Source organism: Otolemur garnettii, unplaced genomic scaffold, assembly GCF_000181295.1.
Source record: "Otolemur garnettii isolate 467f Iridium unplaced genomic scaffold, OtoGar3 scaffold00028, whole genome shotgun sequence".
Taxonomy (NCBI): Eukaryota; Metazoa; Chordata; class Mammalia; order Primates; family Galagidae; genus Otolemur; species Otolemur garnettii.
This window is the reverse complement of record NW_003852423.1, coordinates 17,952,248-17,968,249: the sequence shown is the minus strand read 5'-3', so window position 1 is coordinate 17,968,249 and position 16,002 is coordinate 17,952,248. Positions and strand designations below refer to the sequence as shown.

Below are 16,002 nucleotides of genomic sequence, written 5' to 3'. Positions count from 1 at the left end.
GGGTTCATGAGCCAGCAGGCTGCAGGTTGGGCAGGGTCACTCCAGCCTGCTCTGACGCCCGACTAGCTTTCAGGGTGGAAATAAAAGGACCGTGTGACTCTATCTGAGAAGGCTGGGGCTCAGCATCATCTCCTTACTTGACTGACATTTTAGAATCGCTGCAAAGATAGACCAGTGACCATTTGGGAAGGGCTTTGGTCCAGGAACCTGCAGGCTAATAGAATCTTTAACTTGTTCTAGCCAGGTTAGCAACACCCTGCTTACCTAAGGGGTAAAGAAGGATGTAACAGAAATGAGGGAGAAGGGGGTCTCTCTCATAGTGGGCACTGAATTACACAGGGACTCAGTAGCACTGCAGATTCCCAGACTCCATACAAAATGGGCCCAATCCCAATCTCTAGGGCAGGGACCAAAGGCCCTGCCTGTGACAAAGTGAACAACCCATGCCCCAGCTTTCTAAAAAGAATATTACTGAGTTTCTTTTCTAGCATTCTGTCCAAACACCGGAGTCACTATTGAGAGACCACACAAAACCACTCATGATTACCAGAGCCACTCATTTATTCTTTACATCCCGACTCTGAAAAGTTGTTTTTGTTGACTATAATCTTTCCAGATTCATTTTCATTGCTAAGCAGTTTTTATACACGAGGAAAGCCTCTGTTGATTGCCAGCTGAGATGAAGCTAATGAAAAGCTAATGAAAACAGTGCAGGTGAAGACTAGACAATTTCTCATCCAGAGTTCATCATCTCTAGCCCACCCACCCCACCAGCTCCCCTGGCTCAAGCATCTGGGATGGAGCAGATGGCCATCATGAATTATCAAATATTACATTAGCCGACACATTGTGCATCATGGACTCTAGGAGTTCAATTCTGAACATCTTTTCAACAAGACTGATCTCCCTTAACTAGATTTCCTGCCTAGGTGATACACATTTCTCTCATGGCAAGAGACATTTTGATAAATAACCTCTCATTAAAATGCAGAGTTAAAGATTCATTAAAGAATGCCCGGTATAAACAAATGTACCACCGAGTGATCTTCGATCATCATCAACCCTGAATATAGATAAAGTTATTAAAAATATAACAATGTCTAATATGCACAGGGGGCTGTTTTATTTTCCAGAATAATCTCTAGCTCTGTCATTTGTTATCTCTGGGACTGTTGGCAAGTCTCTGGACATTTCTAAACTCCCCTTTCTAGACCTGGAAATGGGTGTATCCCATGTACCTGGCAAATCTTTGTGATGATTCTATGAAGGAATGCGTCTTGCTCCTAAATGCTATACCTTGTGAACTAGTACCCAGAAAAGGGGACCACTGCCTTGTACCCTTGCTACTCAGTGTGTGGTTCTGAAGAAGCAAAGTCAACACTGTCCAGGGTCAAGTCATTAATGCAGAAGCCCAGGCTCCACTCACGATCTGCATGTTAACACAACCACAGGTCGTCTCTATGCCTACTGAATTTTAATAGAAGGAGCTCTATAATTCTCCAAGACTGAGCAGGGTCAGTCATTTATCAGATTTTTACTAAATCCTGCTCCGTGTCATGAGCCGTGCAGGTGCTGGGAGTGTAATTACAGTGCAAAGAAGGAGTCCTTAACTTGATGGAGAGAAGAGTTTTATACCTGACCCATACTGGCCAGCGTTCCACTGGTCAGCTAATATGCTTGGAAGCAGGGACTCATGACCCTTTCTTGTCCTCCTGGCAACAATAAATGAGAAGTTAAAAGGCAAAAAGTTCAGGCAAATTGAACTAAACATTCTACACCAACTTTGCAAAAACCTCCCAGGTAGCTCTCCTTCCTTGGAAATACCCATCCACAGTTTAAGGGATTTCTTATTTTGTAATTTTCTGCCATTTGCTTAAAATAAACTTGAAGATCCAGTTTTGGTGCAAGGAGTTCTCTGTGGGAAGTTAGTGGGCACCCCACAAGGGAAGGTGTATGGACACGGTGAGTGACAGGGAGTGTGGAGGCAGAGGAACAGTGTCCGGGCCCTGCCCGCACCAACGTCTCACACAGCACCCTGCACTGGTGATGTCCAGGCACCACCAGGCTCACTTCCAAAAGAGCTGGGATTTCAATCTGGATTTCCAAACCATGATAACCTCTTAACCTGTATCCAAAGTTGGACTACTGCAAAAAAGATTTTTTTTTTTTAACAGAGTCTCACTATGTTGCCCTCAGTAGCGTGCTGTGGTGTCACAGCTCACAGCAACTTCAAATTCTTGGGCTTAAGAGAATCTCTTGCCTCAGCCTCCCAAGTAGCTGGGATTACAGGCGCCCATCACAATGCCCAGCTATTTTTTGGTTACAGTTGTCATTGTTGGTTAGCTGGCCCGGGGCCGGGCTCGAACCTGCCAGCCTGGGTGCATATGACTGGCACCGTAACCAGTGTGCTATGGGCACCGAGCTGCAAAGAAGATTTTTAACTTGAAATTTTAACTTTTTCCAGGGTAGGTGAAGGGATTATGTACCCCCAGGTCTATTTCTATGGGTAACCTCCTATGACTCCTGGACAGCAACTGTGCTCCTACTCCAACTCAGATAGCTGTGTGATCTCAAGAAAATAAATAACCTCTCATCTTTGTTTCTTTATATATAGGGGATTTATGCAAGGATTAAGTGAAACAAAGCTTGTCAAACAGGAGGGACTAAATAACTGTTAGTGGGCATCCCCCCCCCACCCCCCGAACCATCCTCAATGTGGGAGGTGACTTCTACACTTCCGATGGCCAACCCATCTCCCAGCCCCAGCCAGTCAGGCCTGAGGAGTACTTTGACGAAGTAGTAGAAATGCAGCTCATTGGCAAAGGAGAAAGCGATCCCTTTCTATGTGGAATAAAAACCCCTTAGAATCACTTATTAAATTTGCAGTCCGAATAGCCGTCCCTTGAAAAGCTCTCAATTCAGTATGGTATTGGGGCTGACTATGGCATCACAAATATCCTCATTTTTCACAATACTGAAATTCACAATTTCATGTCCTTGTGACAGAGCAAATTGCAGTCGAGGATAGCTGTCAGTGGAGGGTATGCATGAGACCTATCTGTCCTCCACTCTGACAGCCTCAATCAACCACCGAAAGATGACTGCTCACCTCCAAAGACTCTGCCTGTCTGTTGCTGACTCATTCTTCAACTGGTTATGAACCAAACAGAGGCAGCAATTTCTCCTCCCTTCAGGAAATGCCAACTTGAGCAGGTGATACTCTTTCTCTTTGTCTGCACCACACCTCTCCAACAGAGGAAAGAAAATGCCACTTGGCTGACGAAGCCATTTTTACACTGACAGTTTAAATACACTTCCAGCTGCCCTCAGCTTCCGAGACAGCTCAATTGGAGTAAATCTGCTCTTAGGTTCCCCCCACACCATGTATAGATTTGTAAAGACAGCCAAGGACTTCATGGTGCTGAGAACAATGCAGGTTTCATTTTAAAATACATACCTGCTAAGCTGCTATTCATCAAAGAGCTCCCTGGTATTTTATGAGTCTCTCTCTGCTGTTCCTATCAGCATCTTTAAAAAGCTGGTCATTAACAGAGTTTCTTTCACTTTACTGATAAAGAAAATACATTTTCAAAAAGAAAAGAACAGATGTTATGCACAAAATCCCAACAGAATGTCTATGATCACTCAAGAAATTTAATCCCAGCTTTCTGAAATCAAACAGGGATTTGTTTGCCTGTTTTGAGCTATGGCCCCAGTTGGAAAGGAAACTGATCAACTTACCATGTTACCCTTGATTGGACCTCCCACTCTGAAATCAACCAAGGGAAAAATAATGACCAGTGTCTAGTATTGCATTTCTCCTGAAAAAACAGAATTTCATCCTGAGATAAACAAAAACAGAGTCTTTCTGTCTCTCATTAGTCACAATACAGATAAAACCTTAAACTCTTGCCAGGCACTTATTGAAGTTACTTTTATGCTTTACCATCCTGACGTACCCGTCTACACCCCTCATGGCTGAATATCATTACAGTCACCTTTGAAGTACTCCCCTCGGGAAGCCAGGCATCCGCACCGGTGCCTAGTCCACCCTTCAGAGCACTTTTTCTAAGATGAGTTCACAAACTTAATTGTTCAACCTTGTGTATGTGATGACCAGTAGCTCTCACAGACACAATAATCATGTGAGAAAATAATGATGTTTTTCCGCTGTAAACAGATTGTAGCCTTGGTAACCTTGGAGCATTTTCTTTTAACACCTATTGTATTATTTTATGTGGCAAGCCAGTTTTAAAGGCTGGACTACCCTGGAGTAGCCTACTAATATAGGGGAGAAAAGAGTGCTGGGGGGATGAGTTTCCTGGCAGGGAAGAATATGTTATCTTTGACATCATTTAGAATTGCTGGAGCATGGTGATAATAAAATTGGGCCTTTCCCGCTGCCCCTCCCCCACCCTTGGGTATTCTTGTTTCCTTGCAAACCCAGCAAGTGAGCACCCCATCTCTTTATGCTTTTGTTCCTGAGTTTTCCTTTCATAATCCACACAATTATGGGATTGCTCCAGGTCTCCAAGTCTCCAGGTCTCCATCTCTTTTTGTTTTGAAAATATACTACGGGTTGAGTATCCTTATCTGAAATGCTAGAGACCAGAAGTGTTTCAGATTTATGACGTTTTTATTTATTTATTTGTTGAATTTTGGAATATTTGCATTACATTAAAAATACACTTACCATCTCAGTGCCCGTAGCACAGTAGTTTCAGTGCCAGCCACATACACTGAAGCTGATAGGTTGGAACCCAGCCCGGGCCAGCTAAAAAACAATGACAACTGCAGCAACAACAAAAAAAAAAAAATTGTGGCAGGCGGTTGTAGTCCCAGCTACTTGGGAGGCTGAGGCAGGAGAATCGCTTACACCCACGAGTTTGAGGTTGCTATGACCTGTGATGCCATGGCGCTCTACCGAGGGTGACATAGTGAGAGTCTTTGTTAAAAAAAAAATACACTTCCTAGTTGTGCATCCCAAATCTGAAAATCTGGAATGCCCCAATGAGCATTTCCTTTGAGTGCCATGTTGGCACTCAGAAAGTTTAAGATTTGAGGGTTTTGTTTGTTTTTATTTCAAAATATTAAGCAGATACAAATGTTTTTGTTGTATGGATACTTTTTATAATGTTTAAGTCAGGACAGTTAGTGTGACCATCACCCAAATAGTGTTCATTGTGCCCAATAGTTAATTTTTACTCCCCTTCTCCCCTCGAGACCTTTTTGATTTCCTGTGACCTTTACATCTCTTGGTGAAAGTATGTGCCAGCTGATTAGCTCCCAGTTCTCAGTGAGTAAAGTAGTGTTTATTTTTTCATCCTGAGATACTTCATTTAGGATAGCCTTCTCTAATTTCATCCAAGTTTCTGCAAAAAACATTATTTCATTACTGTTTATGGCTGAGTAATACTCCACAGTGTATATATACATATACCACATTTTTTAAATCCACTCATGAATTGATGGGTACTTGGGTTGATTTCACGTCTTTGTGATTGTGAATTGTACTGTGGTGAACATATGGATGTAGTTCTCTTTTTATAAGGAGAGAGACCTCTGCCTCATGTCTTAGTCATCCAACGTTTTGCATCTTCTTAGCAGGCTCTGTCTGAGGTCTTCACTGGGCTCAATTCCCATTGGCCCAATCTTATTAACACGCCTGGGAATTTCTCAACACCTCTTAATTCAGGCTGCTATAATGGAGTAACAAACTGGTGACTAATAAACAACAGTAATTTCTCTTACAGTCTGGATGCTGAAAATTCAAAATCAGGCTGCCAGCACAGCTGGGCTCTAGTGAGGGCCCCCTTGTGAGTTGAAGACTGCCAACTTCTCGTATCCTCATGTGGTGGGAAAAACAGTGAGAGAGTTCTCCAGGGTCCCTTTCATAAGGGCATTAAGCCCTTCCTGAGACCTCCATCCTCGTAGCCTCACCACCCCCAGAGGCCTGGCTTCTTAATACCATCACATTGGGGGTTAGGAGGTCTACATTTAAATTTGGGGAGAACACATTCAGTCCATACAACACTGTGTTAGGATTTTCTTTCATTCTTTTCTTTTGTTTTCCTGTTAATATTTATACAGCATAAAATGAAACCAAACTAAAAATAAATGAAGACATGGGAAAAGGGTCAAACATTCACTGAGAACTCTGGTGAAGTAAAAATGAGCACAATTAAAACAGGAGTGATGTGAACTCCAATGTCGCAAAGGGGCCTGGGAGTCCGAGGCCTCGCCTGGACTGGGTCTTCCTGTGTCTGCTGGGTTTTGTGTTGGAAACTCCCATGAGATCGCAAGAAGAGCTGAGACGAATCCCATGAAAGGACAAAGTGAACTGAGGAGGGTCAGTAGGGATGATCCTGGCTCTGCATTTGAAGAAATTCCCAAATGCCTGGTTCTACACTAAGGGCAATGTGTTGGATGTTTGGATCAGAGGTGGCTTGGCTAGAAAATCAGCACAGAGTTAGAAAACAGAAAATCAGGAGCCAAAACAGGAGGGAGAAACTAGCCTGTTCTTCTGGGGCAGGGGAAAACAAAGAGCCTGAAAGAAGCAGGAGAAATGGGCTCAACAGTGTCAGAGAGTGGGCAGAGCCAGCATGGCGGCCAGGAGGCCAGGCTAGGACCCACAGAGCTCAGTGCATCCAGTCTAGAGGGATAAGAGGAGCAGTCAAAAGTGAGACTGAAGTAGAAGATTGGATTGTGGAGGCCTGCCCCCCAAAACAAGCAGAGAAGCCCAGACAAGCTGAAGACTGAGCCAGGCAAGCTGGAGACTGAGCAGAACAAGTTCCCAAGGCTCTGCTTATATAGGACACTGTAGCCAAGGGCAGGACAGAACTTGTTGAGGGCTGCATGCTGGTTCGGCAGGACAAATGAGCCTTCACAAGAGTGTGTTTCATCCCTCCATGCAGCTTCTTACCGGAGAAGCAGCAACAAACCATTCCCTCACCAGCCCAAAGCAACTTCTCCCTTGAGATTCCATGTGGGGGACACCACAGCACATAGTGGATAATGTCCTCAATTTGAGTTTTCAAGTTATGCAAAGGCCATTTACCAAAAGCCGCTGCCTCTAACAACCTCCGATAAAACCCAGAAGCATAATACCAAAGAGAGATTTGGGGCAGTCATTCTGCCAGGGATGAGCTAACAGGGACTGGTGGTTCAGTGTGTAGTATTCCACACCACCAGCATTTTCTCCTGAGCTTTGAGAAAGGCAGCATTACTTGTAGCCCTCAGGGACAGGGGTTGGGGCATAAGTAACAATGGCACATGGGGATGTTCAGACTAACTCAAAAAACAGTATTGTATTGATTCAGCCCTGGGAAGTCCAGTGCCTCTTGTCCAATCAAAGCCCCTGATGGAATCTCCATCCTTCCTTTGGGATGAGAAGGAGAGACAAAGGGCACAAACTTCTGTCCTTGAGTTTTCCAAGCCGTGACGAGAAAAGAACTGAAAGAGCCTGAGTCATGCCTGCCCCCTTGCTGGAGCTACACAGGAGCAGCCGTCTCATGCTTCCAGGGAGGCTCTCTGGGGACTGGAAACTTGCTTGAAGAGTTCTTATCAACTGTGCGATGGAATAACCTAGTGTTAATTGTACTGTTTCCTTGGAGCAACTGACATTCTTGGTCTCTCACCCCATGTTGAAGGACAGTTTTATAGCTTCTCATCACTCCTGGGCTCATAATGTTCTCTCTGCAGCCATGCTGTCTCTAAATATGATGCTGAGATAATTTTATGCAATTATATTCCCAAGGTACAGCATGATTTTTAAAGGTGGGTGCTTGACACGTGCAGGCAGTGTCTATAAATGGCAAAGCATCAAAGGAGATGGTAACAAAATGTTTGATTGCCCCTCCTGCAATACTGTCCTATCTCTCCACTGAAAAGTGAGATGTATTCAACTCGGTGTTGAATACTTTAGAACTCACCTTTTCCCAGTGGCCTCCCTGGTGCACAAACCACATTCATCTGACACTCTCACATATTCCCGTCCTGAGTTAGGAAACACACACACACACACACAATGGGAAGTCACTTCTATTCAGAAAGTCCCCAGCCCAAGAGAACAACTCAAAGGGAGCCACAGCTGGGCCAAGGTCAACATGGGCCTGGGAGGGCAGTGGGCAGCTCGATGACCTTTCTCATGTCCTTGCCCTCAGGCATCAACCATTGGTTGTCTATAACCTTCTGGTTGTGTGTCCCTCAGTCATACAGGAGTGGCAGGAGAGAGGCGGGCAGCCCTGGCAGCTCATTGAACCCGTGGATGGATTCCACCCCAACGAGGTGAGTGCAGCCACTGTGCCGCTGAAGGCTGTTTGTTTTTTACCATACTCACGCATTCATGTGTTTATTTTTATCCTGTTTCTTCCACAAAGGATTTGAGGTAATGTGCAAACATGTGTAAGATAAATTTAATAAAAATGAAGTAAAAATCAAGACAGAAGGAAAATAAGGTAAAAATTATACTTAGATTCCTGACAGTTTCTACAGGTGATAAAACATGTGTAGGACAGTCCTGGGACACTGCCAGAGGGGGACTGCACTACCAGCTCTGTGCTTCCTAGCAGCTGATATGAAAGGGGCCATAAGTCATAGCCTCTTTAAGATAAAAAATAATGTAAAGTGAGTTGAGAGCACATGAAAGGAAGGAAAGAAGGAAGAGAGGAGGAAGGGAGGGAGGGAAGGAGAGTGGAAGGGAGGAAGGAAGGAAGGAAATCACAAGAATTCTTGGAAGTGAGATGCATGAGAATTCCCAAGGGCTGTGTCCTCAGCAGAATCCTATTTTACCAGGTGTTTCTCATGGAAGATTCCAGAGTGCGGTTCTGTAAAGCAGCTGCTCCTCTTGCCCTTCACTCCATGTGGGGGGCTGGAGGGTGAGCGCTCTCCCTCCCGTCTCCACCCCCATCCCATTATCCTGGTTTCAACCAGAGAAGCTCCACTTTTATCTGTTGTGTACTGGACTTGCTCATGACATGTCTTTATTAAAAAGAAGAAAAAGAAGGAAGAAATGAGGGAGTGATTCAGCCACTTTGACAATTTTGTAAGCTGGGTTCTGTGGGAAGGGACGGGCTGTTTGCTCTCAGGCGGCCCTTCCTGGCTGCAGGTGTCCGCCCCAGCCTCTGGTGAGTGTGTGATATGGGACTGACAAGGCTACAAACCTCAGAAGCACTCTGGGGAGGGGACTCTGGTCCCTGGTGGCCTGGGTCTCAGTGGTCATCCGGGTAATGAGGAGGGCTGGTCAGCCCCTCATAAGCCTGAATAGGCCCACACACCTCCTTCCCTCTGAGTTCTGGGCTCAGTGAGTGCCCATGGGCAGGGCTAAGAATCTTCTAGAAAAGAAAAAGAAAAAAATGGTACTACTCCCTAACATAAACAGCAGAGTCTCACAAATCCTGGGCTAATTTTAAAGCAAGTATAAATGTCCACTTCACTGGTTTATATTGCCACAAAAAACTCTTGAGTAATGCATCTCAGAATATCTAATCTTCCTGTACATCAGTTGCATGACATGATCAACGAGAATTATCAGTTAGAAGTTAGTTAAACATCAGAGTCTGCCCCTGCCAAAATGGTATCTTTGGTTTTGGAAGAGTTAATGTGCAGTCCTTGTTTCTGGCAATAATTAGGTAGTTGGCACGTCATTCTCTGCACATAACACAATCTTGCCTTCTGATTCTGTAGAGACAGGGGTTATGAAAATAGGGTCAGGCAAGGTGTCAGTTGGAAACTACCAAGAAGAGGGTCAAAGACAGTTTTGTTGTTTTCCTTGGGACACATTTGACCCATCGAATGACTATCCTGTCCCTGACGCAAAATAATATTAGGGTTTCAGGTCTGTCAAATTGGAGACTATCTTATACTCAAAGAACTTCATCTATATCTGCTTATTGAAAAATAGAGTCAAAAGCTGAAGATTAACATGTGCCCCAATCTTAGGCTAATCCTGTAAGATCTGTTTACACACTGGTGACAAAGATCACAGCTATGGAGAGCCATGCCTGGAGCTTGCCTGTGTATCGTGTGCGTTGTGCTGGGAAGTCCAGACCGGAAACATGCCATCCAGATGGATTTACTGAGTGCCCACCCAGTGTTGAGCATGCGAGAACTCAAGCATGAACAAGAAACCACCTCTGCTGTTTAAAAGTGCAATACAGAGCAGGAGAACAAGGAGTAAAGAGGAGATCAAAGAAAAATATGGTCCACAGGAACGTATGGGGCGGCTGGGAGAGAGGGATGCTAGGAAAGGTTTTTCCAGAAGAAGTGAAGTGAGAACTAAGAGTGAAGGGGAGCAGAGGAGTGCAGCATGTGTGTTGAGCAGAGGAAAGACCTGAATATGAAAGAAAGTATGGCACATCGGAGGACTTCAAAGGGCCTCACTAGAGCATGAACAGAGCTGGGAGGAGGAATCCACTGCTGTATTCAGGGTCCAGACAGGGCAAGGTCTGCACGGGTTCCACCCTCATCCTGAGGGGAATGGATACCACTGGAAGTTTGTAAGCAAGAAAGAAACAGCCAGACTTGTGCTCTGAAAAGATATCTGCAGTAGCAGTGTAGACAATGGGTAAGGGGCCAGTCCAGATAGACTGAGAAAAATGGAAGGAAAATGTGTATTTTTTCAAAAAATCAGCACCTCTCACTTGACCTTCTATAAGGTGTAAAACTCTTGATGTAACTAATAGGGGGAAAGAAAACTTAAGGGACCAGTCTCAAAGTGAAAAGACCCCAAGGCAAGGTCTTATCAGAGATTGCACTCAAGAAATCAAACTCAAGCACATGCAGAGTCCGCAGAGATTCTGCCCAAGCTCATGCACTCTCTGTGGTGGTCACAAACCAACAGGAGAATGGGTGGCTCAGACACTTCCCAGCAATAGGTGAAGCAATTGTATAAAGCAGTGGTTCTCAACCTTCCTAATGCCACAGCCCTTTAATATAGTTCCTGTGGGTCACGACCCACAGGTTAAGAACAGGTGTTATGAATTGAATATGTTTATATGCAACTTAGCAAGAAAGCAAGAAAGTAGACTCTGAAAGATGTTTATAAAGGAAGAAACCCAGGACAGCCTAACTCTGTTAACCAGAAGATTCCAGTTAACCAGAACAGCCCTTCTCCAGAGCATTTTTTAGACTAGATTTAATTTCATGTGCTGTGAATATTGTATGCTCTGGCAAGAGGAGGATGTCTCCATCCCTTGTCCGAAAGGACATACTGGGGGTGGGGGGGGCATTATGACCAAAGTTTCCACTGATAAAACGAATTAGCTTGCATCCGTCTGATGGTACAACCTGCACCAAATAGAAACTGATACAGATCTACCTTTATTGACACAGAAATATGGCTGCAATAAGAAGAAAGTAAATAAGAGCAGACGACAGATTGTAGGGGCGATGACACAACTGTATGCATTTGTTAACACTCATAAAACTGTTTACCACAGAGAATTAATTTGCCTGTGTGTAAATTAGACCTCAAGAAGAGCAGATCATAAGATGATATTCTCAGAGGGGTCTGGTTTGCACGTGTGTTTGTGTGTGTATGTGTGTGTATGTGTGTGTATTCAGAGGTGAAATCAGACAGGCTCTGTGCCCAGTGTTAACCCAGGCTACCTCTGCTATAATTACTGATAACCTTCTTTCTGATTTTCTCTTTTTGCTTGATTGTCTTTCTCAATTTTTCTAGAATAAATAGGTTTTGCTTCAATACCTTTAACTATGAGTAGAGACACACAAAAGAATATTTGTGTTCAAAACCCAACTAATTTTAGGATAAAGAGAGTACGGGATAGCTGCAGTCCCGTGCAGGGTGTCTCACGGGAGTCATGACAGGAGACTGCTGTATGAGAAGCCCACAGTAGGTGCCTAGTAAATATTTACAGAACGAATGAATGATTACAGTAGATCATTTTATTGCAAGTGTCTAGTTTAGTGATAACCTTGCCTATTGGATTTCAGACCAATGTTTCAGCAATGCACACTCATGAAGATTTTAATCTCTGTTAGAGTGACAGCCAGCTAATTGCTTTCAAACCAAAGTTACCACCTGCTCAGATCTGAGCCCTTTCCTTTTCATTTTCCCCTCCTCATCTCATGCCTGTCTCCTCCCTTATTAACATAGATAGTGTAATAAAGGCCTGGGTACCGCATAGTTGTTAGAAAGACAGCTTAGGTGTATCAGATGAAAGCCAGTAAAACAAATGAACAAAAAAAAAGAACCAGTAATTTTCCACAGACCTATAGCAGCTTCCTTGGCTGAGAAATAGTAAGGAAAAAAAACAGCCTCTAGCTTAAAAGACTGGCTCCTGCTTTAAAGTGCAGCGAGGGGTTACATGATGTGTTTGTATGTGTGGTTTGTGGTTTCTGTGCATGTGTGTGGTTTGTGTGGGTGAGGTATGTGTGGTGTGTCTTTGTGTGAGTGGTGTTGAGGGGGACAATCCCACAGTCGGATGGATGGAATCCGGGGCATATCTCAGAAGGCTCAGGAACACCTTAAGATACTAGGACTATTTAATGCAGTGACTTGATCAGTGCTAGTTTTTTTTTTCTTTTTTTTTAACGTATACATGTGATTATTAGGTTTCTACTTTTTGCCTTCGCAGAATTAAATTACTTAATTAATTAAAATTTAACAATAAACAATGTTTAAGATAAGGACTAGAAACAAAAACCTCATAAAGGATGAATGAAGATAAATACATTCAGAAAAGAAATCAGATGACTGCTGCAACCAAGTATTAAGCAATAATAATAATAATGCAAAGAAAGTACCATTCACATTGTCAAATAAGAGTTTGTCTATTATAGAATGCTTTGACTCTAAGGTTCAGTATGGAGTCACCAATTAGCTTCTTATCATTTTTTTCCCAAAGTCTCAAAAAATAGACAACTAATATTTATAAATAAAAATAAAAGATAATTTCAAGGAACAGATCATGCCAAATCTTATAGACAATAGAAAAAGAAGAAATACTTCAAAATCATTCTAGTTCTAGTTTTGCCGGCTACTAAAATCTTACACACAATGTAGATCCATAAAGGACCTAGGTCATTTTCTCCAGCCCACTCATTATGTAAAAGAAAGAGCTAGGTTGGGTGGTGCCTGTGGCTCAAAGGAGTAAGGCACCAGTCCCATATACCGGCAGCTCCTCCCTTTCCAGCATGAGTGTCCTTCTCACAGCCCTCCCCGTGGGCTTGGTGGTGTCACTTCACATGTCTGGGTCCCTCATAGGCTGGGAGTTCCTCTAAGGAAGGACTTACCACGTGTATCTCCAAAACCCAAGCCTGCGGCCAGCAGTAAATGCGGCTGTGCACAGATAAGTAAGAGGATGTCTGAGGAAATGTATTCATCTGTAACTAAGTGACGAGCCACCATAAATTTAGCATTTAAATTACACACTTATTTTCTCGCAGTTTATGTGGGTCACAGCTTAACTGGGGCCTCGGCTTAGGGTCTCACAAAGCTAACATCGAGGTGTGCCATCCAGGCCACATCCTCATGTGGAGAGTCACTGGGGAAGAACTGCCTTCAGAGCACTCTGGCTGTTGGCAGGTTCATGCCCATGAGGCTGCAGGACTCAGGATCAGGACTCTCATTGGATGTCAGCTGGAGGGCACCCACAGCTCTCAGCCTTGGGGACCTCCCAACACAGCCTCTTCCTTCACCAGCCCAGCCATGAGAGTCTCCAGACTGAGCAAGTCTGCTACCAAGCCATGCCCTATTTAATGTGACTAAACACTGAAGTGGCATCCTTCTGCCACTGCTGGACTCCACCGGTTAGACCAAAGGAGAGGCTCTTCAGGAAGGGAGGGGGGTTGTAAGGACCATGAAGGTAGGAACCACGGGACCACCCCAGAGCTGTTCCCCACAGGGAGAACACAGCGAGTCTGGCTGGGGAAGCATTTTTTGTCATCTCCCTTTTCTCCTCTTCTGGGTTTTTGCAGGCAGCTTCGGTGCTGTTGGCAGATCACTTTTGGAAGACAGTGCAGCTCCGATGGCCCCACATCCTGGGAAAGGAGAATCCGTTCAACCCCCAGATTGAAAAGGTGTTTGGAGACCAAGGAGGGCACTGAGCCTCCCCGGAACATGCACCCTGGGAATGCGGGGCAGCAGCGCCGGGTGAGCTCACGCAGCAGGCCATTATGGGGGCTGCTTCGTCACAAGCCCAAAGGACCCTCTTTTAGCAGCATCTTTGCAAAATGCTCTCCTCTCAATTAAGAGTGTATATGAATGATAGTGTGATGCTGTGTGCTTCTGGGGTCAGTAACCCTCCAACTGTTCCAGAAATAACCTTTAATAAAGTGCTCTGAGTGCCAGTCCCTAGCAAGAGAGTCTCCGCGCCCTTTAACAGCTAATTACTCGAAAAAGGACTTTTAAAAACACATAAGAAATCCAGCAATGTTTGGCAGTTCACCCAGGGTCTTGGCACGCCAGGGAACGATCCTCCCTCTGTCGTTGACTTCTTAAGGACGACATGATGAGCTGAGGCTCCTCCCAGGACGCCAGCTGCTGCATGCCAAGGGCCAGCACAGGCAGGCACAGTCCAGCTTCATGAGGCCTCTCTGAAAACAGAACACAAATCTCTAAATACGAAACTTGAATGTTCAGAGTGAGAAAAGAAATCATAACAAATTACCAATGTTTAAAATGGTACCATAAGCACCACAAAGTCCTGAAAAATGACAAATTTTTCCTTCAAAAGGTGTTCTTATGGCTAGATGCCAGTGCCTCAGGAGGCCAAGGCGCCAGCCACATACACCTGAGCTGGTGGGTTTGAATCCAGTCCAGCCTACTAAACAACAATGACAGCTGAAACCAAAAAATAGCCAGGCATTGTGGTGGGTGCCTATAGTCCCAGCTACTTAGGAGGCAGAGGCAGGAGAATCGCTTGAGCCCAGGAGTTGGAGGTTGCTGTGAGCTGAGATGCCACAGCACTCTACCCAGGGTGACAGCTCGAGCTCTGTCTCAAACAACAGCAACAAAAAAAGTGTTCTTACATCCTTTAGCTGCATTACCTGATCACCTCTTTTTCTATCAATGACTTTGTGATGTCTCTGTCTATAGAAGGAATAGAAAAATAAAATTTGTTTCTCATTATTGGTAAGTTAGAAGTTTCTTTCCTCTATACAACTCCTTATTAGTAGGTAAACTCGTATACATTTTTAGGATTGCTATTAAATTAAAACCTCTATGACATTTCTTTTGGGCTTGAGCTATTAAAGACCCACCCTCTAGTTGCAGTAGGTACAGGTTTGCATCCAATAAACACAGGGATTCCTTTTCTTCTTTTATTCTTGAGAGAGTCTCATTCTGTTGCCCAGGCTAGAGTGCCATGGCATTGACCATGACAGCAACCTCAGACTTTTGGGTTTGTTAAATCCTCCTGTCTCAGCCCCAAAAGTAGCTGGGACTATAGGAGCCCACCATAACATCTGGTTAGTTTCTCTCTCTCTCTCTTTTTAGTAGAGACAGGGTCTTGCTCTTACTCAGGCTGATTGAACTCCTGGCCTAAAGCAGGCCTTCTAACTCAGCCTCCCAGAGTGCTAGGATTACAGACCTGAGCCACCGCCCCCAGCCAGCACAGGGGTTCTGATCAAGTGTATTGCATACCACTCTCATCCTTGTGTCACCTCCCCCACTCACCTCTGAACACAGCCCTGGACTCAGTGGTTAGTCTGTGTAACCCCAGGCCACCTGTGCCACCAGCATCCCACCCCAGGTAGGCACATGTTTCTATTTTCTGCCCCCTGGAGTCTTGGCACAGCCCAGGGGTGTGGGACAGTAAGCACCCCAGTGAGGACTCAGGGCCAGTGAATACCTGTACCAGCTGCCTCCTCAGGTGGTCAGTTTGGGGAGGGATTCTGTGTGCTTCCTGGGCTCCCGGCAGGATCAGTCCCCTCTGCTCATAGCCGTGACCACCTCAGCACTGTCCCATGCCAGTGTTTCTTCTTCCCTATCTCACTTTCCAGGCTCCCTCATTCCTGCTTCCCAAATAAACCATCTGCACC

At 44.7% G+C, this 16,002-nt stretch overlaps 1 protein-coding gene across 1 annotated transcript in view; it reads left to right on the top strand.

The window, feature by feature from the left end:
- Window positions 1-14,173, top strand: part of AOAH (acyloxyacyl hydrolase) — a 220,879-nt gene extending 206,706 nt beyond the window's left edge. Inside the window, exons 20-21 of the mRNA XM_003788590.3 lie at window positions 8,210-8,286; window positions 13,939-14,173. Of these exons, the coding sequence (XP_003788638.2) occupies window positions 8,210-8,286; window positions 13,939-14,067 (206 nt within the window). The 3' untranslated portion in view covers window positions 14,068-14,173. The remainder of the gene's footprint in view (window positions 1-8,209; window positions 8,287-13,938) is intronic.
- The last annotated feature ends 1,829 nt before the right edge of the window (window positions 14,174-16,002 follow it).